Raw genomic sequence first — 27330 nt, 5'->3', positions numbered from 1 at the left:
ACAGCCCATGTAGAACTTGTGGCCAGAGGGATTTCCAAGGAAGGAGGTGGGGGGAGAGGGAGAGGGGTGAAACAAGCACATAGGAGAAGCAGCTATACTACAATCTGTATTCTTTGACCCAGAGTTACAAGGTAAAATGAAGACAATGCATGGAGGAGACAGCAGTAAAGAGGGTTAAAATGGGTAAAAGAGGTTTTTAGTGCATGACAGGGACAGCTAGCAACTACGCAATTTGTTGGGAGACAATGTATGACACAGAGATGGGAAACAATGTAGAGGAGCAGAGGATAGGACAGAATGCTCACGCCTGCACATACTCCACTAGCAAAGGGAGAAAAGTCTGTATGTCACTGCAAGGATGCATGGCAGGAGGCAGACACTTTTGTTAGGAAAAAAGGTTCAAGAGGTCAAGAGAATGGATGAAAAGCAGTGAAAGAATGCAGGTAACAGTACTGGGGGAGACAAGGGGTAAAGACAGGACAACAAAAACAAAGAGCCACAAGATGAATTGAACAAGTGATGAGGCACCACCAGCAGCCACAGAGTTTCCATCATTTGTAAAACTACTGCTCATTTTGAAAGCTAGGTATCACAAGCCATTACAGCAAACAAATTCCTACCACAGCAAAGTAAATCTACAAGCACGAACTTCTGTCACACTTCCATGTTACTTATAAGACACTACAGAAACATAGCTTGTGTTAGCTATCTGTCAAAACTGATTCCATTACAATTACTTGGTGTCATTTGCAATAAACCAGCTTAATTCTCACATAGTAAAAAGTTTATTAAAGATGAACAATCTCTGATCCATGTATTACCTCTATGCATGACACGACGAGAATGCATATGTTCCAATGCACTGCAAAGCTGAACAAAGTACTTCCAAACTGTTCTTTCAGGTATCAGCCTCTTCTGTTTCTTAAAATGCTTAAAGAAAAAAAGGTCGGATGCTAAGTATTAAAATTTTAAACTTTCATAAAATGATTGGAAAAAGAAACAGAAAACCATTTAATTAAAAACTTTATACAAGAACCTCACAACCTAAGGAGAAAGGTTTATGGAAAATTGCCTGACACAGAAAGCTTTTCCCTTAAATATTAAAACATAATTCATTAGTGTGGATATTAAAAAAAAAAAAAAAGTCAATACAAACAGCCAAAAATTGACATTAACAAAATAAAACTGCTATACTAGAAAGGTTTTACACAATATTTAACAACCCTCAGAGCAGGATTAACGTGGTCAGTATAGCCTAGCATAGAATCAGTGGGCCACTGAACAAATGAAGGCCAGATACAAAAGGTAGCTACCACAGTGTGTCCTGAATGAAAAATTTCTTTACACCAATATTAATTTGCATATCCTCATCTTCAAAACAGAAGAACACACACGGTAGCAGCACACATTCACATACAAAGAACATACAAGAAAAGTAGACTGGATTAGTCGTAAACATCTTCAAATACATAAAACTGGAATAAGAGAATTGTCTATTTCTGAAAATTTCATACTGATCTATCTCCTACAGTTCAAATATTTTCCATCCTGTTTAAACAATACAAACAGCTATTACTCATCACTGGTAACACTTTGATGGTCTCTTAAAGCTTATGAGAAACATAATTATGCTCTGCTACACACACTTCCTTCAAATACTATATTCAGGCATTTGAATAATACAGTTCTCCAAAAAAATACACACCGAAAACCTGGAATTCAGCCAATTCTAAAATGTGCAAGTTTGATCATTACAAATTTTGCAGCTAAAGACGAGACTGAAAAATTGTTGCTCAAGTCTGTTGCTCTTCTTGAAAGAATTCTTAACAGATTTTAAATAGACAAAGAAAATGTATGAACAACACTAATACTAGCATACTGATTAGATGTAAAGCAGTTTACTTAGAACTGCTTTAATGGTGTGTGTGTATGTATATATATATATATATATATATATATATATATATATATATGCACCCTAAGTTCATAAAACAAACATTTATCACTCTGAAAAGAAAAACAGTTTCGTATACTATCTTAAAATGTGCCACTGTGAAGCTGACAGAGACATGCAGAAGTACACCACAGACATGCAGGAGTATGAGAAAGATGTTTTTAAGTTAGCTATAGTAAAATGCATCATTTACACAAACAACCATAAAATTTTTACCAAAATGTTTTCAGTATAGGGATTATTTCAAAATACATTTTTATTTTAATGAGGCAAACATGCAAATCACTTTTTAAATATATTTTTTCTGCAGTCTTGGACTGAATCCAAACAAACCCCATGTATCTGCTCTCCCCATAGCTGGATTTGCATATCAGAGGATTGTTTGATGTCAACAGGAAGATGGAGAGCAGGTTTCTTTTCATTTTAAAACAAATACACAATACATGTAAGTATATGTACATGAAAGCATAGTTCCTTGATTTAAAATGCATTCTGAAGTTATCATAACTGTAACTATGTACTTTATTTAACCATTCTAAAGTTTTTTTTTAATTCAAATTTAAGTACGAGCAGTGATGAAACACTGTTCACAAAATGGCCAAAATAATGATTTTCCATTACAAACTTTAAAAGTACAATGTGGATTTTAAGTATAAATACTCTTTTAACATGTTATTCATTTGCCATCTATAACACCACAGCAGACCATACACTACAAAATCTGCTTCGGTTCTTACAACATAAGCATGCCACACAACAGCACTGAAGATGCAGTCTCATTCTCCTGAAGGCATTAAAAATCTCATGTGATAGTAATAGCTTTTCTTCCTGAGAGCATCAATAATATTAATTTATTAACCCAACAGACTGAGTATTTATCCATCTAAAGAGGAAGGTAAAGAGGGCTGTTAGATTTGCTAATGATGTTTAAACTTAACAAAGAAGCAGGCAACATTTTCACTGGTTTAAGTTTAAAAATAATTCAATATTTCAAAATAAACTCAATGAATATTGTTTTATACAGTTATTATTTCACTGCCTCTTTTCAAAATACATATTCTCAATCTTTTCTTGGGCTGCTGTCCACCAACAAGCAAAACAGTGATGAAAAGCAGCAGCTACTAAAAAGATTGATTTTGCAAAGAATTAGGTTTCCAAACAAGCTGTATGTTTTTACGAAAAAGCCCAGTATGCAGTCTGAGTTCTAGGAAAGGTCAAAAAAGAAAAGGAATGGCATTTTTGTTTAGAATCCTACCTTCTATCCAGAAATAAAACTGCATGATCAAGTTTTAAAATGTTTTATGCCCAAGAGCATCACTACATTCACACAGTACACTTTAACCGTACTCAAATTAGGGACCCTTGTAAGAGACCATTAAGGACATGCTAGTTGTTAATGTCTCATACGTTGTCGCAAGACAAGTTTTTGTAAGCAAGCTCTGCATGGCGGTGGCAGGCCATGAAGGAGGCGCGCAAAACCCATGGCACTGGGCTGCCCCTGCCCGGGAGAAGCTTCTGGAACCCGGACAGTTGGGCAACATGGCGGGGGGAGGGGGGCGCAGAGGGCACAGTCCTGCTTTCTGATTGGCCTTGACACTGCAACAGTGGGGGCAGAGACCCCGAGAAGTCCCTAGACCCCTTCTGGAAGGTTCCAGGAGGGTGGACTGCGCATGGGAGCGAATCTGCTGATTAGGAATAGGACTGCAGTGCCCACCATCAACACGGTGGCATCCAAGGGTGGTGACTACTATCTCTGTCTTTCACTCCTTTTCTCTGTTTCTTCTTATAAAGATTTCAATACAACCCGTTGCCGACCATTTACACGTTTCCGGGTTCAGGCTGCCTTGAAGTTAATGTTGTTTCTAAGTTCATGTTAATGAATAAAGCAGGTAACCGATCCATTTGCTGTTGTTTCACCTTAATTTAGCCCAAGGGAATCACGAAACCCGGATCTCTATGACCCTGGCTCATTCTCTCTGCTTTATATTAAAACACTCCACAGTGAAAAATGCAGTTTTCGTAATGGTAGTGGGTTTGCCATTTTCTGTAGGAAATCCAAAACACACAAGATTCAGAGGCCAAGAGAATAAGTTTCAAGCTCTATTGTAGCAGAGAGCAACACATCACTAAAGTCTTGTGTTGAAACTAGTTCACCAGCTAGTGATCTACTTTCTTAAAACAGTCCAAGATCCACACACACAACGCTAAGCAGCTTTCCTCCACTGTATCCAAGTTACCACTACCAGCCCAAATCCAACCTCAAAGGAATATATCCCGAGATACAGCTTTCTAAAGTACTCACGTTCAACGTTTTACTATTCTGCCGCTGCCACGTGTCTGAGGCTCAAAAGACAGCCCTGATGTCTCCAAAAGACAGCTCCCGAAGTCTGCCTGTCCAGGCAGTGAGGGGACACATGGACAGACACACTGACACCCACCACACCCCACTCCACCCATTCGAGGTAAAAGATCAGTCCCACCATTGGCAAAACAGCACAAAAAAGGAACTGCTTGTGCATGTGCATTAAAACCTGGGCACTGTTACAAGCTATCATTTTATCGCATAAAGAGAATACCAGGCATAGTCAACCAGCAGACTGTCTCCCAGCAAGGATTATCTGCTTAAAGACCTACATCCCATAAAATTTCCATCTATATCTTTAAGAATGGAGTCATATAAAACTGCTTTGAAGAGTTTTCAGAATGTCAGTACAGTTAAAACTGCAATTCATTCATTTAATATAAATCAAAATTTTTCTGGTCATAAGTTAGCTATTCAAATGCCTTAATGAGCTTTAAGGGACACAGGTTACACCACTAAGCACGATATATTAACAGTTTGTCTTTTCCTCCCTTTCAAGAGAGTGACCAAGCAGTTTCATTATGGGAAAATGGAGCTCTTCCGGTTTTCCCTAATGAAAGGCTGAGAGTATTCTGCAAATGCTTCTGTCCTAGTAAGGTTAAACCTAGCTGCATGACACACAAACAGCATATGCCATTCGGTTTCTTGAGATGGAAAAAGCTGAAGTGAAAGATGAACGAAAAATGTTTAAAGTCTATAGGAAAGCATGAAAATATATTATACTGAGTTTCTACAGATGATGCTTTAAAGGTCAGATTCTGAAAGCAAAAGTGACAGCAATTAACAAATGGTCTTATGCAGGCCTAACAAGGACAGTCTGGCAAATAACTTTAAAGGAAGTCTTCAGAGTATGTTTGGCTTTTAGAAGAAAGCTGGGGATTTCCTGCAGATGAGTGAAGAACAGTGAGCACATGATTTCAGTACAAAGTGGAGACTTCTGCTATGACTGCTTCCATCTCAGTAACTACTGCAGTTGTCTAGCCTTTTTTGAAAAAAAATGTAACATTCAACTCTGATGTTACTTTCTTGGAGAACTGTGAGGTGTGGTTTAGGATGGTCCAGACCTTACTACCTGAACGGGGGGGTGGGGTGGGGGGGCTTTGGGCAGTAAAGCAGCAGACTAGACTAACCTAGCATCTAGCTTGGATCACCAAATTAAACAATGGATTTCAGTAAAGGAGAACACATATAGACAAATCTACCTAAATTTCAGTAAAACATACTGAACAATGCTGTAAAGGAAATGTAATTACTGTCAAATTAATAAATAAATTGCAGTACCTCTAAGGAAAATAAGGTGCGGCACTGTAATGGGAACTAATGGCTGAACGCGATTATAGAGGGAGTTCCTGAAGCCTTGTGAAGCTGCGATAAAAATCTTTCTCACCAGGTTAAGAAAGGAAGTCAATATCCTGCTTTCACCTTGCTCCTCTTAAAACAGAGTTCATCACTTTCATCAGCAAAGAAAACAAGAGGTTTATGTAAATATCCTGCAGAAAGATGATAAATTGATAATCTAAACTGTTTGCAGAGTCAGTGGTTAAAAAAAAAATTGTTCCTAAGATGACTGTCAAATGAGCCTACAAGAAGCACTTTCATCACCTGATTTTTTTTGGTGTGCATTCTCTAGGCTGGAGTTACCTTCTGAAAAAGACAATTTGGAAAAGTAAAATGAAAATGAGTGAGGATGATCATTCCCTTGCTTTAAAGAAATTCCGCTAACATTTTTCCTTCTTAAACATTTTGATGAGGATCTTGACAGCAACTGAAAGCATTGAGTCCTATGACTTCACTTTGGCCCACCAAAATATTAAGTTATTTTTGGTATTTTATTAAATAGACTTACGAGAGCACAGTGAATTAACAGCCAGATACCTGTGGCAAGAAATCTGAGCTTCAAGAGGAAAAGGACACAGAAATATAAGAAACCCCTGAGTAATGGGTAATGAAGTTCTTAGCAACTTCTGTTTGCCCCTTAAAAAAAAAAAAAAAAAAAAAAAAAAAAAAAAAAAAAAAAAAAAAAAAAAAAAAAAGATTCTTTAATACAGACTCACAGAAAGGAACCTTGAGAGGAAGAGAAGGTTAGGCAGCCACAACAGGAAGTTATGGAAGTCTAGGTAAGAGTTTTAACTGTGTGAACCCAAAGGCAGGGGAAACCACAGGACTGGCAAGGGAGCGCAGGGACACAGAGCTAGATCAGTGATCACTGATCCCACTATCTACACAAGATCAGACACTCATGTACATAGAAACGGAGCTTCGACATAAGCTTTACTTTCTGTTTTAAAAGGTTATATAATTCTAGAAGGAAAGCAGTATCCCAGGAGTTTTGTCTGGCTCTGATCTTTCTTGAATTCAGCTGCCCACCTCTTTAGACTGTGGTAAGTTTTCGGCCCTCTCTCTCCTTGTTTTCTGTGTAGAACAAAAGTGAGGCTTTCTCCCACACCTCGATTCATTCATCCTAGCAACAAGAGGATCACATGTCAAGAGTAGCAGCTGACTTAGTTGAAACAATAGAACAAATATTAAGAAAAAAAATTTGGCATCTACTAGCTGAACACACAGAAACTTAAGTACTTGGCCAATAATAAACTGACTTACATATTAATAATATGTAAGTGTACAAAAATACAGGTAAATACATATTATTGTATTTACCTTTTTCCCCAAATATCCTTTAGAGCTGATTCCATGTTCATTTCCTGAAGATGCCATATATTTATTTTTCCTCTCAGAATTCAGAAAAAAAAATGCATTTGAAATCAATCTTCCTCTATTAATGACCTGGATATATAAGTAACTTTATCTATAGCAACAAAAGACCAAGAAGCAGTACAAAATACTAACAAGAAAAATAACTGTACTAAGAGAAGTACTTATCAACAACTGAAAGCCAGACTAGTACAATGAAACTACGATCTTTTTCTCTCAAAAGAGGAAAAAAGAAAAAGAATTAATGCAATTGAGATAGAAACTTCATCTTAAACACAATCTTCTTTCACACACAATAAAAATAAAGATAACCAACTTAAACAGAAATCCTTGTAAGAACACTAAGCCAAGATTTTTGTGGTATTTTCCATTTTTAGTACATACTCTTTTACATTAATAATCTGTTAAACAGGCTAAGAATAAGACTCCTGATTAAACTCAGACCTCTGAAAAAGCTTTGTCAAAAGCTCACTTAAAATATATGTATATACCCAACTGCCTTTTCAAGTATTCATTTCATTTTTCTTTACTGCACAGTCCATCCATAGTCACTCAGTTCCAACCCACATTTTTTTCCCATGCAAAAATCAAGAACATGCAGTGTTTAGAGATAAAGATCCCCTAGTGAAATCGGATCTACTTGCAGAGCCAATAAAATGAAACTTCCAATACTGCATCATTTTCATTGTCTCCACAGTTACCACCGAGCAGGGCTTCAAAACACACAGCTACATGTTTAAATTCAACAGTACTTGTTTGCATGCATTTCTACCCAATAAATCCCCTTGGGTAAACTGCTACAGCATGAAGAGGTGAAATTTTTATCTGAATCAGCTCTACTTCCCAATAAAAGCAATGCATGACACAGATACAGAGGCCACCAACTTTTTTTTTTTTTTTAAAGCTACAAACATTCAAACTCTCTCTTCATTCTCAGTGGTTTATTAACATAACACAAACACTGACACTGCGAATTTTTTCTGAAGACAACCCCCAAGAAAAACTAAAAATAATCTCCAAGTGTTGTTTGCAGGACATTTCAAACAAGGAAAGTACACAGACCTATTACTGAACAACAGCTTTCAGTTTTCCCCTTTAAATATTAACACCCACAGAGCCAGAGAATTCTAGCAAAATTCTGGCAATTCTGGCAATGGCAGAAATGAAATACTCTATTTCTGCCCTAATTAGATCTATTTGAACAGTCTGGGTAATGTTAAACCAAATTAACTTGTTCTAGATGACTGACACCACTGCTTGTGTTGAGAGTCCAGCCAGCCCAGCCTACACAGCAGCTGTAGGTGCCACATCTGTGAACGGGACTGTCCGTAGGACAAAACGGCATTGAGGGTCTCATTATTTTAGCAGAAAAATCTGCTTGCCTATTCTTATTGTTATAGTGGTAGACAAAGACAATAGCCGATTCACAGAAAAACCTGACAAGGCCGCCTGGCAGTTACCCAACCCAATTACCACTTGGGTTTAGGGCTAAGCTGCAGGACAAGTCGGCTTTCCTCGCTCCCGTGCACACACGTAACTGGCACACGGCACCCTGCTGCCGCTGCTCCGGTGCTGGCTGCCGGCCACCGAGAGGAAGGGTGCCAGGCAGGCCCCTGCCATGCGCCCCGGCAGCATACGAGTACTGGAAGCAAAACCTTAACAGAACAAGCCTTTTTTTTTTTTTTTACAACTCCATCTGCACAGTGGCTCTGTTTCCACTGAGAATACCCCCCCCTTTTTTATTTACTGCATACTTCGCATAAACATATGAAGTTCCATGAATAAGGAGGCACTATTTTTCAATTACCAAGAAATATTTTAAGAAAAAGATTTTCAGAAGTTTAAAGAAAAGGTTAATGGCAAAAACTTAGCTGACCGGGTCAAAACTCCCTTTAGGAGAACACATTAAAAAAATAGCTTTGTTCTATAATTAACACATTATTGTGTTACTGTGTACTTCAAACTACGGTCTATAGTTTTTTTTAAGTATTTTCAAAAATACACAAAAAAGCTAAAAGTAAAGGTGACACACAACATTAAAATATGTTGAGATACACTGTGCAAATATTTTGAAGCTTTTAACATTTATCAATGATGTAATTTCAGCAAGGTGCCAAACCTTTCTGAATTATAAAACATTAGCGTATGCTAAACAAAAAGATCACATTAGAAGTTCTGGCAGTAGATGCTTTTTCTATTAAATCCAGTGGTCAAAGAAAGACAAAAAAAAAAAAAGATAAATAGCATGCACACACAGGAGTGAAGCAGGACCAAGCAAGCTGAAAACCAAAACACCCAAATCTCACTTTTTAAAACTTTTGTTTACAGATCATGCTAAATCAGTATTGTGAAAAGGAAAAACACGTTAAAATACTATCATGGACAAATACTTTTTCCAAAATCACAATGCCAAGCATTCAGATCAAAATGTGTGTGTATATATATATATATACACACACACACATACACACACACACACACACACACACACACAAATAAAATAAAATCTCAAAATTAAAGAACTAAAGCCACCTTAATTCATCCCCCTTCAGTTTTTTGTTTTTTGTTTTTTTTTTTTAATTCCAGAAGACCCTTTCCTCATTCATTCATGACACTCAATTAGTCAGCAATTATACCAAACCTAAAATAAAGTATTAAAAAAGTCTCTAGGCTTTATTTCTTTGGGAGGGGGGGATTCCTGGCATCCATCACTGAAATACCACATTATTAAAAACAAACTTTGTGAAGTTTATCAGCACAAACAGCTTTAGAAATTAAGCGTATATAACAATATGCCCATTTTACAGATGAGAATGTGGGGCAAAGAATTAAGATCAAAAGTGTTGATTAATTGTGGCACCAATCTTAAGCATCTTCTTTTCAGCATACTTAGCTTTGTGAAACAGATCTTCAAAGCACAGCTTCCACAGAGATCAGATGAAACCATGAAGATGCAATGCCTCTACAAATCAAACCCCAGAGTTTCACCTTGATTATCCAGAAATATGGAATAAGCAATTACAGTTCCCATCAAAAAAGTGGTTGAAGTGGTTTATAGAGTATCCCACAGGAACCGTATCAGAGAAGGTGACAAAGGACAGTCTTTGGAACAGCATTTGAGTGCATTAACCATGAAGCCTTCTTTGCCTTTCTTAAATTCCCTGCCCTGAAAACTATACACCAGTGCAGCAAAGGCAGCAGCACAGATTCAACAAATCAGTGTGTACTCCACAACCATGGTTCCCACCAAGGGCCACTGCATCCTTAACACTGAACGAAGCAAGGAGGAAATGATCCAGATCTTCAAGGAAGAAACGATTCTGTGATTTGCTGTAGTATAAGATACTTAATTTTGCAGCTTCTGTGGCTATTCCATGGTTATGGATGGATATAGGCAATTCCTAACATTAAAAACAAACAAACAAAACTACACACAACAGAAGAAATGTACCCTCTCTATTACATTGCTAAGCACAGCTTGCCAGAGTTGGCACTGTCACAGGCACAGCTAGTGTTGGAGCTGACCAGGTAACTTACACATCCTTTGGTGGCTGAAGGATGGGCACTGCCAGTTGATGGCATGTGCACTTGCAGACAGCAGAACAGCAGCACTCCTGACCCCTGACTGCCACTCCAAACTGCGTGGCAGCAGATGACCGGTTCCTCCATGTGGTCCCCTTCCATTTGACTGATCCATAATATCTACACAACTTGCCTCATCTTTACCTCTTGGGCCTGTCGCTTCCTTGTTTCCATCTTAGTCCCATTTTCTTTGTTTATACGATCCCAGCCTACTCCCAGCCAGTCCAAGGGACCCCATCCAAGCTTTCCTCTCTACTGGCAGTTAGTTTCTCTCTCTCTAGTACCCTTGCTCAACCTGCCCTATTCTCTGGTAACCTGCTAGCTCCTTCTCTAATCTCATTGCTCTCATCTCCAGTACTGCAACTCCCATATTCTGCTGATCCATCACTGCCAGGCTCTCATTCTCTTATCCTCCTCAGTCCCTACTGCCTTGCATAGTCACTTCCCAGTCTAACTTCTTATAAAAACTGCTCGTTTCTTTGCCCAGCAAACCTCAGTCAAGGTGGGCTTCCCCATTCCCAGTCAGATCCTCTCTCTTTCTTCAGTATTATTTGACTGCTTGTCTCAAGCTACTCTTCTCTTTACCTAGCCTTCTCTCCACATCTATCTTAATTACTTCCTTCTCTGTGCCGTTAGAAAGAATCAGCGGCCTTCCCCTTGTACTGAGAGACAGGAAAGCAAAACTCCCTCCTCTCAGTTCCATTGCTTGGCCCAAAGCATCTGGAAAAAGCAACTTCTAGTAAAAGAGTTTGTCACTCATACCATAGGTTGAAGCATTCTTCATTGCTCAGCACTAGGAGATGAAAGGGGTTTATGCGGCCCTACATGTATGGAAATTCATCACTTCAGTTGCCATGTGCTTCTATAGTAGTACAGGCTCCCTCGATCCTGTGCTATACCGCACAAGCAGTAGAGAGCAAGAAGCACTGTTAAGTCTGCAATATGTTGACAACTCGCACACAAATTTCTGATCCACACCTGATCATCATACAAGTTCAAAAGGACGCAAGTAACCCCCATTCAGTGCTACCAGCCTAGCCTCACGAACACCACTGAAGGCTTGAGATAAGGGAGGCTGTCACAACTATCCCACGTCCTGTACGTTCCTGCCCAACCCAATGCCATTACAACATCTCTGTCAATCCCAGAGGCTGTCATCTCACTGTACAGCTGCTCCACATGCCAGAACACTTGGACTGCAATCACGCAGATTTTACAATGGTTTTGTACTTGCTTCATATAGGCAGAAACAGCATTCAGGGCTGACAAAGCTGCCAACAATTGCACACTAAAATTCCTTCCACTCCTTAAGAAAATGCAAGCTGTCCCATAAAACAGAGCAAACAAATCAGCTGGCCAGCTCTGCTCCAAGTGGTACGAGAAAGCCTGAGCTACACTCTGAGTACTGCAAACAACTTCCAACACTGATTGCTGCTTATTTATTTATACTGGCATGGGAAAAGAAGGAGGTCTGCAACCCAGGCCATATGGAGAGGACAACTTGCCTGACTCGATTTCACAAGTTGATGCCCAAAATATCCATCATAGGTGAAATGTCAGAATGATGAACAATGAGATTTTAAACAACTAAAAAGAATTGCTATTGCAACTAGCAATTCAGACATGCATTAGCTGTTTGGAAGGAGGTAACTATATTTTAATTGTCCAATAGATAATTATGGTTAAGGAGAAAGAATGCACTGTTCCCAACTATGGAAGCCACAGGACTCAATATGAACTTCATACCGATTTGAAGTTTTAAAATATTTACCTTACTTTACCAGTTAATTATAGTGTAGGTAGTTTTTTAAATCTGAATTTGGAAAACCCCATAAAAGTATTCTCGGAAGAGTGGGTCAAGTGCCTAGGTGACATTTTGTGGAATTCAAATTATTTTCTATCTATCTTGAGAGAGGCAGTAATGTATTTTCTACTTTGTAGATGAAAGCTTTCATGCTTGCTCCCAAAAGATGATTTAACTTAAGATCTTATGTGACATATTCAGTTTAAAGTTTATTTTTTTTGGTGTGCTAAAACAATTTGCCAGAAAAATTAAAAATATCTACAGAAATGAAACAGATCTGGGAGTTTATTGCATTTTTATTTTAAAAAACATTTTAGTATCTTGATAAGATCTCTTCTTACAAGCCTTCCTAATAACTTTAATTTAGTATCTTAACTGCTCTGCAAAATAGTTCAAATTGTATTGTTTCAACATATTCAGCACAGACTAACTTGTTCTTTTTACTGAATCATCCCAATATATTTTCTTGATTAATGCAATCAGTAGGGTTTTTTTGTTATTTATACAATTTTCTTTACCCAATATATCAACTGTTGCTTTAGAAAAAAAAAAAAAAAAAAAAAGCCCCAAAACAAGTTAAAGCTGCCACAGAACAACTCCATTCCTCTGTCCCCTCTCCCCCCCGGCACCACCACTCTCCATAGTGCAGGAGAAGCATGACTTAAGAAAGGGGACCTATATTCCATAATTTCTGATTTAACATCAAGTCTAAAATTGGCTTTACAACATGTTTTTATATCACAATAGGAGGTGGTGTTACAACATAGTACCAACAGCTCTTATGACCTGCCCTTAACCATGGTTATGCATTATGCCAAGGTCCCCATGTTCCACGGCGGAGACACCTATAAATGACAGACAGTGAACGTGGAAAACGAGCACAACTGTGTATAAGCGTGCTGCGGCTGTGGGCAGCAGTCAAGAGGGACAAACTGGGCCATAGCGACAGCCTGTACGGAGCCCAGCAGGCTCTGGAGAAGACCCTACAAAATCTCTTCCTGACTGGGAACTACTTCAGGTACCAAATCTGTGTTGCCTCTGTAATCGAACCAGGCTCAGCCCAAACCAAAGACTCAGGGAGATGAATCTTCCCAACAAGTCCAACAGCGAAGATGACCCACTGTAGGCTTGCAGCCTTGCAAAGGAGGGAAGACTGTCGTACCTCAGCTTTGCTGCTATTTCTGCACATTACAGTACGATTGCTACATGCCTAATTCAGTTAGTTAATACTGCTCCATCTTGAACAATATTGGTACCCACGCTAGCTAGAACACTTGCTGCTACCACACGGCCCCAATGCCATTGAGAACATTTTGAGGTGAATTATTGTATAATACAAGGAAACACTACAAAAAAAAAAAAAAAGAATTAAATCTGGTCTTCCATTCAACTAAGCTGAAAGGTTTTTCTTCTTTTGATTTTTTTTGATCTTATGAAACCTCTGTAATATACAAAATACAGAAGTTCTGCATGCTATAACGAGTACTGAATACCCTGAATGGAGGATTAAGTTTCATCCAAGTCTTCAGTATACAGCTTTATATTCCATTTACTTCTGCAATGGTCATAATGTCTAGAAAACATTTTGTCCAACAGGAACCTTAGGTTCTCTTTCATCATGAACTGGGAAATAATTAATACTTAGTTTAGGAATTACTTCGCTGCATTCATCAGGATGCTCTGAAGCAACTGGTTACTTACACACAAAATCTTTGACGTAATAGTATCCAGCAGCCTAATTCACAGATGCAGAAAAAATAAAGAATTTTTCCTTCTTTCACCATCCCTATATAGGTGCTACACGGTGCTGAGGTATTAATGACATGTTAGGTTTCGTGCAAAATCAGCTGTAGAATCAAATGCAAATATTTCCCGCACTGATCATGTTTACCTCTCAGTATTACCAATATGAAGTATTCAAAAATTCTATCAGGCCAGTAAAAATTTTAAAATTAAAAAAATCCTCAAATTTGGATGCTTCTACTTTTGAGAATGAAGGCTGTAAAGAAACATCTCCCTGTGATGGAGGAAGTTTAAAAAAAAGTTTAAGTGAGATTCTTATTCAGTCAACTGAACTAAATGCACGCATATGCGCGTACATATAGCAAGACTCATGATTTAATTATGCACAGCTTTATTTACATACAGCAAATTTGATGCATGCTTATTAGAATCTACTATCAGTCTTCAATCTAAATACAAGTGATTTTCCTCAGTTGTCCACTCGATGGTGACAAGTAAAGTATTACTCAAAAGCTGAAGAGCCAGAACTTGGTTCATTAAGGGAAGAACTAACAAATTCATTAAGGTGTACTGTGAGGCACAGCAGCTTTCCTAGCATTCTCCAGTGCGCTAACAGTGTCATAAGAAATACCAAAGTAAACTGGTTCAGTTTAGAAAAACTGTCTTACAGTAGTTTTTGTTTGACATTAACATTGGCTTTAGTGTCATTCAATCTTTGGTCATTTAAAAATTCAAAAACATGCTTGATCCTATAAGTCACACTGCAGCTCAATACCCACATGCTCTTCTGGGTTTGCCTCTACACTTTCCAACAAACTTACAGTAGCATTCTATCAAAAAATATTGGAAACCACAGCATGATTCCCCCCCAGACCTCCACCCAGCACAATATAGCTATTTACCCCAGCAACGTGACAGGCAGACATTTTGCTAGGAAGTTTTCATACCATTATGTATCATTTATTTTTTCAGACAATTTTAAAAATATTTCTTTCGAAAGACACTATATAACTGATGCCCCCCACACACTTAAACTCATACCATCCGAATAGTCTATCAAATCATTTCCTCCACAAACAGCATGAAGACTGAGTGCATTGTGACACCTCATACATATTTAATAATAGCCTGATAGGCTGTCATTAACATCAAACAGCAATCTAAGTTTGCTACATTAAACATGATCCCTGTGTTAAGAGGACAATCACCAACTGCCTCCAAGATCGGGCCTGTAAGAAATGCCCACCGACTTGGACAAGGTGTAATGAGGCCAACTACACTGAAGGAGCCATTATTCACACACTGGATTAAAATACAGAACAGAACAAGAGGGGAAAGAGAAAAAGCTTCAATGGGTCATAAACCCAGATATGCCATAAGGCAATCTGTCACAGAGCACTCATATTAAAAACTGTTGTGTCAAAACTGAACATTCAAAAGAAAAGACAAACCTTCCTTTATGTTTTATGAAATGTAAGCCCACAGAATTAATAATTCATGAGCTGACGAAAAATATCATATTTGGATATAAATATTAACAGCACACTGTCAATCTGTTTAGAACCAAATTTTGACTGTCTTACCTTACAATTATCAATCTAGAAGGGAATTCAAAAGCTCAAAAAAAAGGAGTATAAAAGTCATTAATTAAGAAATTAACATGCTCTATCACATAGGTCCTGAACGAAACAGCAAAATGCTGTTCTGCGTTTGCTGAGAGAAGGTTAACTGGCTAGCATTCTTTATTCCCCGAGTTACACTGGGCTGTCAACAAAAACGCTGGTGCATACGCAAGAAAGTACACCAAAGGGACATGCTAAAACCAAGATTCAGTGGGGGGGGGCAGAAGGGTACAAGTACAAAATAAGTGGTTGTCAGATGATAAAGTGAAAGGTAAAAATATTGGTTAAAAGTTAACTGTAGAATATGAAGTTTATACAACGGCTCTTAGATAAATTTCTCTGATTAAAGAACAAGTATTTAAAAAGTATAAAACAAAGCACTTTAATAATGCACAGCCACTTTTCAACAAGCTCACTACACATGATTTCAGTAAAGTCACAAAATATATTTTCAAAAGATTTGATAGCCTAAAGACACAGTGTTTGATTAAATCTAGAAAATGACGCAGTTGTTTCCATTTTAATCATTTTGTTTGCTTAAGTAGTTAACAGTTGGAACCTAAGACTATAGAATAAATACTTTTTATGTCTTATGACTCCAGCCTCCTATGTTTTCAGTGCTAATAGAGGGAACAGAATATTTGAACACAAAATACAGTTGTGCCAAGATCAGGAAAACAGTCAAAATGAATTGTTTTAAACGGTGGCAACAGTGCTTTTTCTTTACAGCTTTCTCTTCTTCTTCTCCCAATGCTAATACAAGTGAAGTCTAGTTATGTTCCCATCTGCACTTTACACTCTGGGCAACACCATCAAAAAAAATGTTTACCTATGCATTGACATTGGGCATACAAAAAAAATTTATGTGTAAACACTCCACTGTCCTTCACAAGTTCTGCCATTTTAATTTCATTCAACCCAGTTATGAACAACAAGAATGAAAAGCCAACCAAACAAGTTGTTAAAAGCTTTTAATACTAAAAATAGTAATTCGTACCTTTATCATTCTAGAGAGATCTCCGGCATCAGCCAATTCCAACACTATGTTCAGTTCATTTTCTTCAATGAATGAGGCATAATATTTAATTACATTTGGATGATTCAGTTGCTAAGAAGGCAGAATAATAAAGCATGTTTTAATGTAGAGCATGTCTTTATCTTTTATGACTGACAAATGAAACATTCTTGTTCAGACAAAAAAAGAACCCCCTAAAAACCTATCGCAGTATAATATAAAAAGTATGTGCTTATGCATTTGTGCATTTACAGATAAGCATGTTAAGACTGCAGGAACATGATCGCATTTTAGGAACAACATGATGATTGAAGGTTGCAGTTTTAAAGGAATTATGCTTCAATGAAGCTATGTGATAGCAGGGTTAACTTCTGTCATCATACAAGACTATTTTTGTTACCTGAAACAGTAAAGTCAGATTTTTTTTAAAAATCAGTATTTTACTTTACACAGTACATGTTTAGTCAATCTACAATGTTGTATTTTTAGCAAAAGAACTTCTACTTGAGAAGTTACCTATGTTTCAATACTGAAAAGTGATTTAATCTGTTAATTTTTAAAGGAATTAAGAATTACAAAATACCTGAAGTGAAGCTTACAAAAACTCTACATAGACAATACTGAACACTTCTTCAAATATGTTTATGAGGAAAAAAGACATTTTGATGAAAGATGCACATTTTTTTGAACAACTCTTTTTACCTTAAGAAGATCTATTTCTTTGATGCAGTCAGCACGGGCTTTGGCATCCATTAAATCAAATATCTATACACAAGAGATAAGACATTTTTATCAAGTGATAAAATAGCAAAATGAGTAATCACCATTATTATTTCATAGCATCTATAAAGAAACTTGAGTTATGCATTTCCTGGCAAAACATAATGTTGCAGTAAAAAAAAATATTCCTAATGCTCTGAGTACATTTGTGAACACTTTAGTCCTTAAAGTACTGACTCACTGTATCAACTCTTTTAGTCCCTTCATAGGAAACAAGTACAAGCTTTCCAAGGACTTAATTGCCATCTCCATGTATCTGTTCATACACACAGCAATACTTCAGCATCTTTCCTTCAAGTTAGCGCCAATCCAAATACTACAGCTTCTTCTGCTCTTCCTGACACGCCATTATCACAAACTGATTAGTTTTATACTGAGCATACCCTTCTTTCTTAGTATCTTGCTGCTGTCTTCCTTTTCTGTTTTAGTAACTACATTTTTTGCTCTCTCAGAATGAAAACTTGTCATCTCCAATTCTCTCTCGCTTTTCCATTTCTTTCTCTTTAGTAAGCTAAGAAGTGATTTGGGTTTTGCAATCTGTTTACTCAAGCCCATATTTCTAGCCTGTCACATGTCACCTTGGCTTTTACAGCTTTTTATGCTTAGACGTCTCTGCTCTTCATTTTAACACTGCAATATATCTCATCTTTGCCTCCTCCAAAAAGTTAACCCTAGTAATCTTTTTCCCCAGTTGAGAGTCCTTGTCCTCCCCTCAAAAACGTCAAGCAAATCAGGAAGTCCACATACGACCTGCTAAACCCCAGCAGAGAGGGGTTCAGTGGACATGATGCTCTTCACAGTCTGAGCGTCACTCCTTAAACCCACTGAAGGCAGGAGGCCAGTTTTTGTTCACAGCTCACAGCCCTCGCCGAGGGCACTCTGCTGCCTAGCCCCTACTTCAGTTGCGAAATCCAGTCTTCTGGCTTCAAGTCTGGCATAAGAGAAACCACACTGGAGAAGATACAAGAATCACTTCATGAAAAAGTTAAATACTGAAAAGCCAAACTTGTAGAGAGGGAGTCAAAGAAAGAAGAGGAAGGAAAGAAAGAAGAAAACAGAACTACTCTGAGAGAAATAAAGGAAATAAACCATCTCACAACTATGTGTAGAGTAAAGCCAGGATGATGGGAAATAAGCAGACTAAACTAAAAGTAATTATTCAAGGAGGAGACAGGGGAACATAACAGAAACACTGCGGGTTAAGTCACAAGAAAGGAATGCTAACACTAAGAAAGCAATCTCAGATGTAACAGAAGAAGAGAATACTATACATGCAATTTTAGGTTTAAGTATTAAAATTATACTGATGGAAAAGACAGAAATGAAAGTTTACGAATTAAGGTTGGGAGCACACCCAGTGAAAGAGAAGGAACAGCCTGCATCTGTTACAAACCGCAAATCAGAATTAGAAAAGCACTGCTCTTTAATCATTTTGACAACAGACTGAAGTCCTAGTGCTTGGTACTGTCATGAAGGACTGTAATGGTTTTTGTAGGAAACTTAAATATAAAACAAACCTCTAAATATTACAGGTAGCACATAAAATGAGGACGTACTGAGAAGGCATGAGACCATCGTTGTCCCTCCCTGTAAATTAAGAGACCAGCCAGCAGAAAATTTTACTCCCCCTCTCCCCAAAAGGAATCAGTGAAAGAGTGTGGTGGGAAGCAGGGAAAAGAAGGGACAGCTAGAGGGACATGCCTTGAAGGAGATTTAAAAATCACGAGAATCACCAAATTTATCACAACCAAAGTCAGTCACAATTCCATTCAGTGTTCTGAAGATACCCTATTTAAGGGACAGGAATAGTGCTGGGATTATCACTAGTCATTCCAAATAATACAGACAGCAAACAAACCCCAGAACAATACATAAAATACTATCCTTACAGCAAATTCTCACAGTAGATCTTTGAAACAACTTCAGCCAGGCACAAAGTAACACAGCCAGCCTGGCATTCACTTTCCTCCTCCTTACTACCTGCCTCATGCCATATGCGATGGTAATTAACTCCTTCACATTTTTGCCAAGTTTCCATATAATGATTAGATAAGAACATTTCTTATAAATTGTGCAGCGATTCACAAACAGACATACAGAACTCCAAAAAACTGAGAACCTGAATCAAAGCTGCAAACAGAATTTTTAGGCTGAAAATTGTACTTGACTAGAAATATCTGCTCCTAAGAAATTGAGAAGTTATCCAAGGCACAATTTCAAGATTTAAAACAAGAGCAAGTGGTTGTGTGATAAAAACAGAGTAGTTTACACCTGTTAATGACTGGGTAAACTCCATTTCAATTCCTAAATCACTTATGTGGTATTTCTGCTACTTTTCCCCTCACTCTCTTAAAATACACACAGGCAAGTTTCCATAAACCTTCCTAATGACAGTGTGAGACACTGCTAAGTAACTACAACTTTGGAAGTACATCCTTATCTTTTTTGTTCTTGAACACAGAATAATTTGACCCAAGCCAAACTCTTGCAGTTAGTTAAGCAATTTTACATATTTAACAACACACTAAACCCTATAACCATCCTTGGCAGATGTTTGCCTTTGCAACAGCGTGTCTCTGACACACAATGAATACTCCAAAATTCTCAAAGCCAAGGCTAATCAGCTTCCGAAAAGGGGAAAATACAATGCTATTATTGTATATTTAGCATAGTTCTCATTTCCTTCTCAGAGAAGGGTAATTCTGAAGGAATAGAGCAACACAGGCACACAAAGTCTGTGCAGACTATCACTACATTCATGCAATAACAAGAAGCCTGCTTTATTCATACAATTAAGCCACGTGGTTTTAAGATGCCCCTTTAACCACAGTCCCAAAAGCAGATGAACTGCCCCCTCCGAGGCCCAGCTGGCTGCGGGCGGCTGGCGTACAGGGCTCACCCAGAGAGGGAAACTCAAACTCCATCCCAGGCGAACCATTACGCCCTACACATCTGTGCGCACACTTCAGACACGAAAACAGTGACAGCTATCCTTCTAACTGCCAGGAGTTACAGACTATTACGTTTAAATTACTTTACCTTGTTGGGCGGAGGAGGGAAGAGGCATATTAACTGCAGCTATATTAGGAGTATTTGCCAACACACCTGAACAAACAAATTTGGGAGCAGATTTTTCATAAGCTATGCCTCTGATTAAGGACATAAATTGATACCTCTATTTCTGTTGTTTTGTTATTCCCCTGAGAAAGCCCTATATTTGGGACTGTAAAAGATCTAGGATCCCAGGAAAGAGAAAGACTAGATTTTGTTTGAGTATTCCCAGTACTGGTATTCTCAGTACTTCTGATTTGTTATTAAACAGTCTAAGAGTCTCCACTAGGCTAAGTCTACAGCTGCTCTCAGGAAAGGTCAGACTTAAGTTTTATAAACATGACTTGAGATTTTTGGTATTCTTCATACAATAGAGTTGCAAACCTGTCACAGCTTCAGCTAAACTGAGTATTTCAAACACTGTTTGAATAAAATAATGCAGCACTGAAAAAATGAGTCTTTTTTGATGCTTACAAACACTTAGCAAGATACTCTGAAGATACAAGGTATTAAATTTTTCAGATTCTCAGATTTTGACCAAAACCTGACCTGGAAAGAATGTAAATGTCTCCCAGAAATCCATAATTTCAGTTTCACAGACATAAACCTCCTCCAACCACAAGATTGCAGGGGGAGAGGGGGGGGAAACTTTAGCCTCTGAAGAATCTCTAACCTCTTCACATTCAAACTGCTTGCAGATTCTCTTTTTCAATAGATTTTCTTCCCACTGTGCAGAACTGTTCCATTTCAGACCAGAGGCACCTACTCTATATCCTGCCACATCAGCTCTCAAGGAGACTAGGATAAACAGAACAAGCAAACAAACAAATAAAAATCACACTTCATCACCAGATGACTCAGCGCTGAAGAACATCTTAGGCTGAAAAATGGAAGCCACAATAAAAGATTTTAAAAGTTTAAGAATATCCTTTCAAGTGTATGTCAAAATCACTAGCTATTAGGAGGAGGGTTTTTACAGGAATTCCAGGAAACCAGATTATCATGCAGGAGACGTCGTCCTTTGTTTGTGGTTTACTGGAGACTGACCATTAACATCATGATATCAAGTTATTTCCATTCTAACTTTAACAGCTTAGTAGCTTTGCAAAAAAGACTTATTCCATCTTCAGGTGATATTACTCAGCAAACCAGCCTGAAAGGTCAGCTCAAACTCCACCCCTCTCCAGCATGCGTGACGCACAGGTACCTCACATGCACCCTGGGCAGCCCTGGGCACCCAGTCAGCACGGTCACCATTGCTATCGGTGGCCACAGGCCTCATCCTGGCACAACAACGCAACACCTAAGGGCTCGTCAGGTTTTGTCTCAACTTGTCTTGGCCCAAACTTATTTTTTTAGCCAGGTTTTAGCTGTTGCAGCACATGCCTAGCAACTGGATGACTCACCTGTACCAAAGCTGCTACAGGCAGGTGTCTAATGTCTCACTTGTTTTTAGCTTCAGCTCAGCTTTGTGCAATTGTACGGTCTTACCTTAAGGAAACCATACCAGATGCGGTAAAAGTCTAACGAAACCTAAGTGATCCATGTCAGTAAACTTATGGACCAGTAAGAAGCATTAGCAACCGACTGCTTGAAAGCATGTAGTATAATCCCAAGCAGACGCACAGCCAAGGAGAAAGCAGCTCCCACCATCAACACCTTCCTCCAGCGAAGAGCTCAGGACGCTGATGATTTACTGTAACCCCAGCCTGGAAGGGTGAGCATGAATGGGGTACATGGGAGGAAATTTGTGTGTATCAATTACTTGGGAACTAGCAGTAATTGGACCACAAGTGTTAGCATCACTGTAATTGGCTAACAATAAGAACCACTGCATTTTGATTAGACAGCTAGGACATTAATTGGATAACGATAAATTCTAGTTCTTGGCTCCACTTATAAGGTCAGGATCATAGGGTAATTCAGGTTGGGGGTGTGCTTCTCTAGCCCACACAAACTGCAGTGCAATACCACAGCTTTTAATAAAAATTTTTACTATTTTCCCCAATTTCTATTTTTGAGGGCTATGATTAGATTAACATTTCTACAGAATAATTATGTTTGCTGTGGAAAACCTAATAATAAGCAGAAGTGATATTAAAAATTTGCGTGTGTCAGTTTTCAGAGTATAATCAAAAATGTCATTGTAAGCAGCATACCTTACTTGGCATGAACTGTGAAATTTCTAAAACAATTATCCAAATACAGCTACAGAGATGTATGAGGACCTTTTAAAGTCCTTATCAAAATTCTATGATTTTTCTTGACAGAGCATAGAATAAACCAATAAATACATCAAACATGGTTTCTGTTTCTAGAGAGGGATGCACAAACAGTAAACTAGGTGAAACAATGTCTGTTTAGCTTAGTGTTCAGTCTCCCACTGTAATTAATAGCAAATATTAAAAGGAAGATTAGAAGGATAAGCAAGCATCGGTACTTCTCCAAAAATACTCTCACAGTGCGATATGCAACTCCGGGATTTCTGGTAACTTTGCGCTGAATTACTTTTCTAGTACCTCTATGTCAGAATGGATCACAATTGTATTCTTTCAGCATTTTAGAAATATCTCTTGTAAGAGCTATCAAGAAATACCAGTATTTTTGGAATAGTTTGTAAGCTTTCGTTAGATACAGAACGCAAACTGTTTCCTATACAGATGTGTTAACCAAACAAAGAGACTGCAAAACATGAAACCAACATCCGGAAGGAGTTTCTCACAAACTGGCACGCTAGCAGCTACACTTCCCAGAGAGCTGCGCACACTGTATCAGAGTTTTAAAACCATTTAACCACCGGATGGGATACATCAAGCCATAACTTCCAAGCGCAGAATGTATTTGATCAATTACCAATTTTACTTAACTCCTCAAGTCAAATGAATGCAGCAGTGTTAACTTCCAATGTTAACTTCAAGCTACCACTTTCAAAACATGCCAAGTTGTGAGTTGACTTGATTCCTCATGCTCTAAAGACCAGCACTTTTCCAAGATTTCCTCTTTGATATTAGAAGGATAAAGGACTTTTTAATCTCACCATTTAAATGGCAATTCAACCCATTAAACAAAAGTATTTGTTTAAAATTCTGTATAAAATAAAAAATATCTTAACAGAAAGTATTTCAACAGCAAAACAGGACTGTTGCAAGATAAATCTGCATACAAATAAGCAAAATAAAGACCAACAGAACATAAATACTAAGAGTTATGATACTGAATAGCAAAAATTAGCATTAAGGTATTTTGCCGCTACAGCACTGCTATATTGAGACAACAGTGTTTCATAAAGTGTGAAATTACAAGTGCTTTCCTACGATTAATTATCTCTAATTCAAGCCCCAAGTAACAATCCACTGACAATGCACAATGAATAACGAATGTAACGTGCTAGATAAAAGGATTCGTTGTTTGATCTTCTAACATAGGTCTCCCATTCTGGAATGAAAGGAAAGGAAACACAGAACAATGCAAGGCAGAAATAAAATGAATCTGGAATTTTGTGAAGATGTGCACTTTCACATAGTAGCAAAGTGAGTAGCAAAGGTTTACTTAAAAAAAAAAAAAAAAACACTACTTGAATTAAACTCCTATACCCTTCAGTCACTGGCTTTAGATATTTACAACTCCCATGTTATATTCTAAAAAAACATACCATTTTAATCCATATGTGTTTAAGTTAACACCAATTTCACAGTTCACATTGACAGGAATTTATTTGGCGATGCGACAATTTATGGTGCTTCAGCTGATCATTAAATGATTAGCTGTTATGATTTACCATAGCTGTGATCATTTAAGGACAGAGGCCTAGTCGAACAGAAGGCATTACTGCTAACAGTAGTTGAAGAGATTTTCAGACTCAGCAGTCTTTCTTCAGGTCTGAAATAGGTGGAGCATCTCACAAAGCCAAATACCACTGAACAATTGCTCAAAATGCAGCATCTTTGAAAGAAGAGGTGGGCTGTACCCGTGAATGGGAGGTACAAGCTTCCTGTGTGCCATAAAACCGATCTCTGAAGCCACTGGCAAGAAAAGTAGGGCAACGGGGACTAGGGCAACGGGGACTAGGGCAACGGGGACTAGGGCAACGGGGACTAGGGCAACGGGGACTAGGGCAACGGGGATAAAACCGGTCTCTGAAGCCGCTGGCAAGAAAAGTAGAGCGACAGGGATTAGAGCGACAGGGATTAGAGCGACAGGGATTAGAGCGACAGGGATTAGAGCGACAGGGATTAGAGCGACAGGGATTAGAGCGACAGGGATTAGAGCGACAGGGATTAGAGCGACAGGGATTAGAGCGACAGGGATTAGAGCGACAGGGATTAGAGCGACAGGGATTAGAGCGACAGGGATTAGAGCGACAGGGATTAGAGCGACAGGGATTAGAGCGACAGGGATTAGAGCGACAGGGATTAGAGCGACAGGGATTAGAGCGACAGGGATTAGAGCGACAGGGATTAGAGCGACAGGGATTAGAGCGACAGGGATTAGAGCGACAGGGATTAGAGCGACAGGGATTAGAGCGACAGGGATTAGAGCGACAGGGATTAGAGCGACAGGGATTAGAGCGACAGGGATTAGAGCGACAGGGATTAGAGCGACAGGGATTAGAGCGACAGGGATTAGAGCGACAGGGATTAGAGCGACAGGGATTAGAGCGACAGGGATTAGAGCGGGGTACACTTACAGTGGTAGCAGTAGAGATGTACTTTTTCTTGCCTGGGTTTAGCCTAGGTCTAGTCAGTGTCATCTGAAAAATCAGAAAATTATCTAAACTTCAAATTCAGGCTTCTACATTCAAAGTTTATCTGTGGCTGATCTTTCTGACATTTCTTTGACTAAGTGTAGCTTAGTTTTTGATTCTGGTTTTATTTAGGTAATATTTCAACAGCATCTCAAAAAGATGTTTCCACAGGAATGAGTATATAATGGAATACAATAATAAGTATTACCTCACTAGTTACGAGAGGGCAAATCACACACAGGGGGATGAAGTGCACAGGGTACAACTGGAAGAAGAGACCAAAACATACTGTTTTTTGTATTCTGCTGGTTATAGTTCTAGTAAGCAACTGCAAATTGTAATAAATAGTTTTCACCCTGCTACATTTCCTACAGGAAACCTAATGAAAAATACCACTTCTTCATATCATCTGGACTCAGCAGCAACTACAAATTCAGAATGAATGGTTTCTGTCGCCATCTGCTTGTCCTTCCTCCCACAGCATCTTATTGCCACTTGCTTCTGCTCAAGTTCCACAATATACATTCTGTACACTTTAATATAACATTTACCAATATTGTACATACTTCAGCCAAATAAATATAATAGCAAAAAATAAACATTCTTGTTGGAAAGCTTCACAAGCAATCAAAACTGGCAATCCTTGTGGAACAAAGAACTGCCTGACACCTTGTAACTAGTTAAGAGAGAGAGTAACTGAGGAGTAATGGTAAGTCACACCAGACCTTGAAGGCAAAAGCAGGCAGCGTGTTGGTAAGGAGGAGCCACCGACAGTGCACACAGAAAAAGATCAGACAGAGATTCAAGCCAGCCAGAAAAACAGATCGGAGGGAAAAGTGAGACTTGCAAGATCGGAGAGGAAGGCAGGCAGTAGTTGAGATGCGAAATGAAAATAGGCAGAAGACAGAAAAGCAGAGAAGTCCAGAACTCAGTTACAATTCTCAACAGAGAGTACAGGATTGAGAGATGCTGTCTCAGTGTGGAGATGTGGAAAGCAGACCAAAACAATCCCCAGGCACAGGCCTAAAATACAGAGAATACAGCGCCTCTCACGTGACAGGAAGAAGTATTCCTAGTCTGGTTTGTCCATGTTGAGCTTACATTAGTGAGGATCGGGGGGCAGGGGGGGGGAATCATTTTGATTTGATTAAAAGGAAGCATGACTGAAATTTAAAAAAAAACAAAAAAAAACAAAAAAAAAAAACACAAACACACACCACACAAACCACACCAACTCAAGAATCATTCAGAGCAGACCTAAAAGAACACCTCCAAAAGACAGTCACTTCTCAACAGAAGAGAAACACATATTGAAGTATATTTATTGCAAAATTAAGTACAGTGACTATACAAAAATATACTTCTAGGGAAGTACAGGGAATGTCACAGAAATAAAGTAACAATTTTATATTCTGTCCCATTATGGAACAGCTTTAGATGTCAACTACGCAAGCTGAAATGGCTCTGCCAAAGCACGATCAGCACTGCCGTGACCCTTGGAACTCCAGGCAATATATCATCGTACTCTTAGTACTTTTTCTCTTCTCCCCATCGGTCATCCAAATCTTACTACCCCTTCAGGTCATATGGCCTTCTACCTAGATCCAGCCTTCATATGGAAAGTTATTTTCACAAATCACAACAAACAGTTCCTCCTAACATACCTCAGTCAGTAACATTCAAGAGGAAAAAAAAAACCCCACTATAACATATGTTGGATACCTCAAGGTAATCAGAGCACTGTGTCAGGATAAAGTCATTTTGGAGACCCGCAGCTCTTTACCCCTATTTGCTACTAATGACCAGGTAAATCCTTAGAAGTTTATCAAATGGTTGAAAAAGGCAGCTTTGATGCACTAGAAGCCATCACTTTACACTGGTACATGGACAGTGTGATGCCTTCTTCACGGGATGGAAAGACTTTTGCCAAATGAGGAAGTCTGACATGTAAGAATTCAGCT

General features: G+C 38.5%; 1 protein-coding gene across 12 annotated transcripts in view; it reads right to left on the bottom strand.

Moving 5' to 3' along the window:
• The window catches only part of NEK7 (NIMA related kinase 7), a 78742-nt gene that overhangs the window by 29467 nt on the left and 21945 nt on the right, over window positions 1-27330 (bottom strand). For 11 of the 12 annotated variants that reach the window (XM_064515769.1, XM_064515773.1, XM_064515768.1 and 8 more), the window contains 4 exons: window positions 25313-25375; window positions 17497-17559; window positions 16777-16887; window positions 822-930 (listed from right to left, as the gene is read on the bottom strand). In XM_064515769.1, the coding sequence (XP_064371839.1) occupies window positions 822-930; window positions 16777-16887; window positions 17497-17559; window positions 25313-25375 (346 nt within the window). The remainder of the gene's footprint in view (window positions 1-821; window positions 931-16776; window positions 16888-17496; window positions 17560-25312; window positions 25376-27330) is intronic. The other variant, XM_064515776.1, reaches the window with a different exon arrangement.

This window comes from Dromaius novaehollandiae, chromosome 8 (assembly GCF_036370855.1).
Source record: "Dromaius novaehollandiae isolate bDroNov1 chromosome 8, bDroNov1.hap1, whole genome shotgun sequence".
Classification (NCBI taxonomy): domain Eukaryota; kingdom Metazoa; phylum Chordata; class Aves; order Casuariiformes; family Dromaiidae; genus Dromaius; species Dromaius novaehollandiae.
This window is presented reverse-complemented; position numbering and strand designations above follow the sequence as displayed.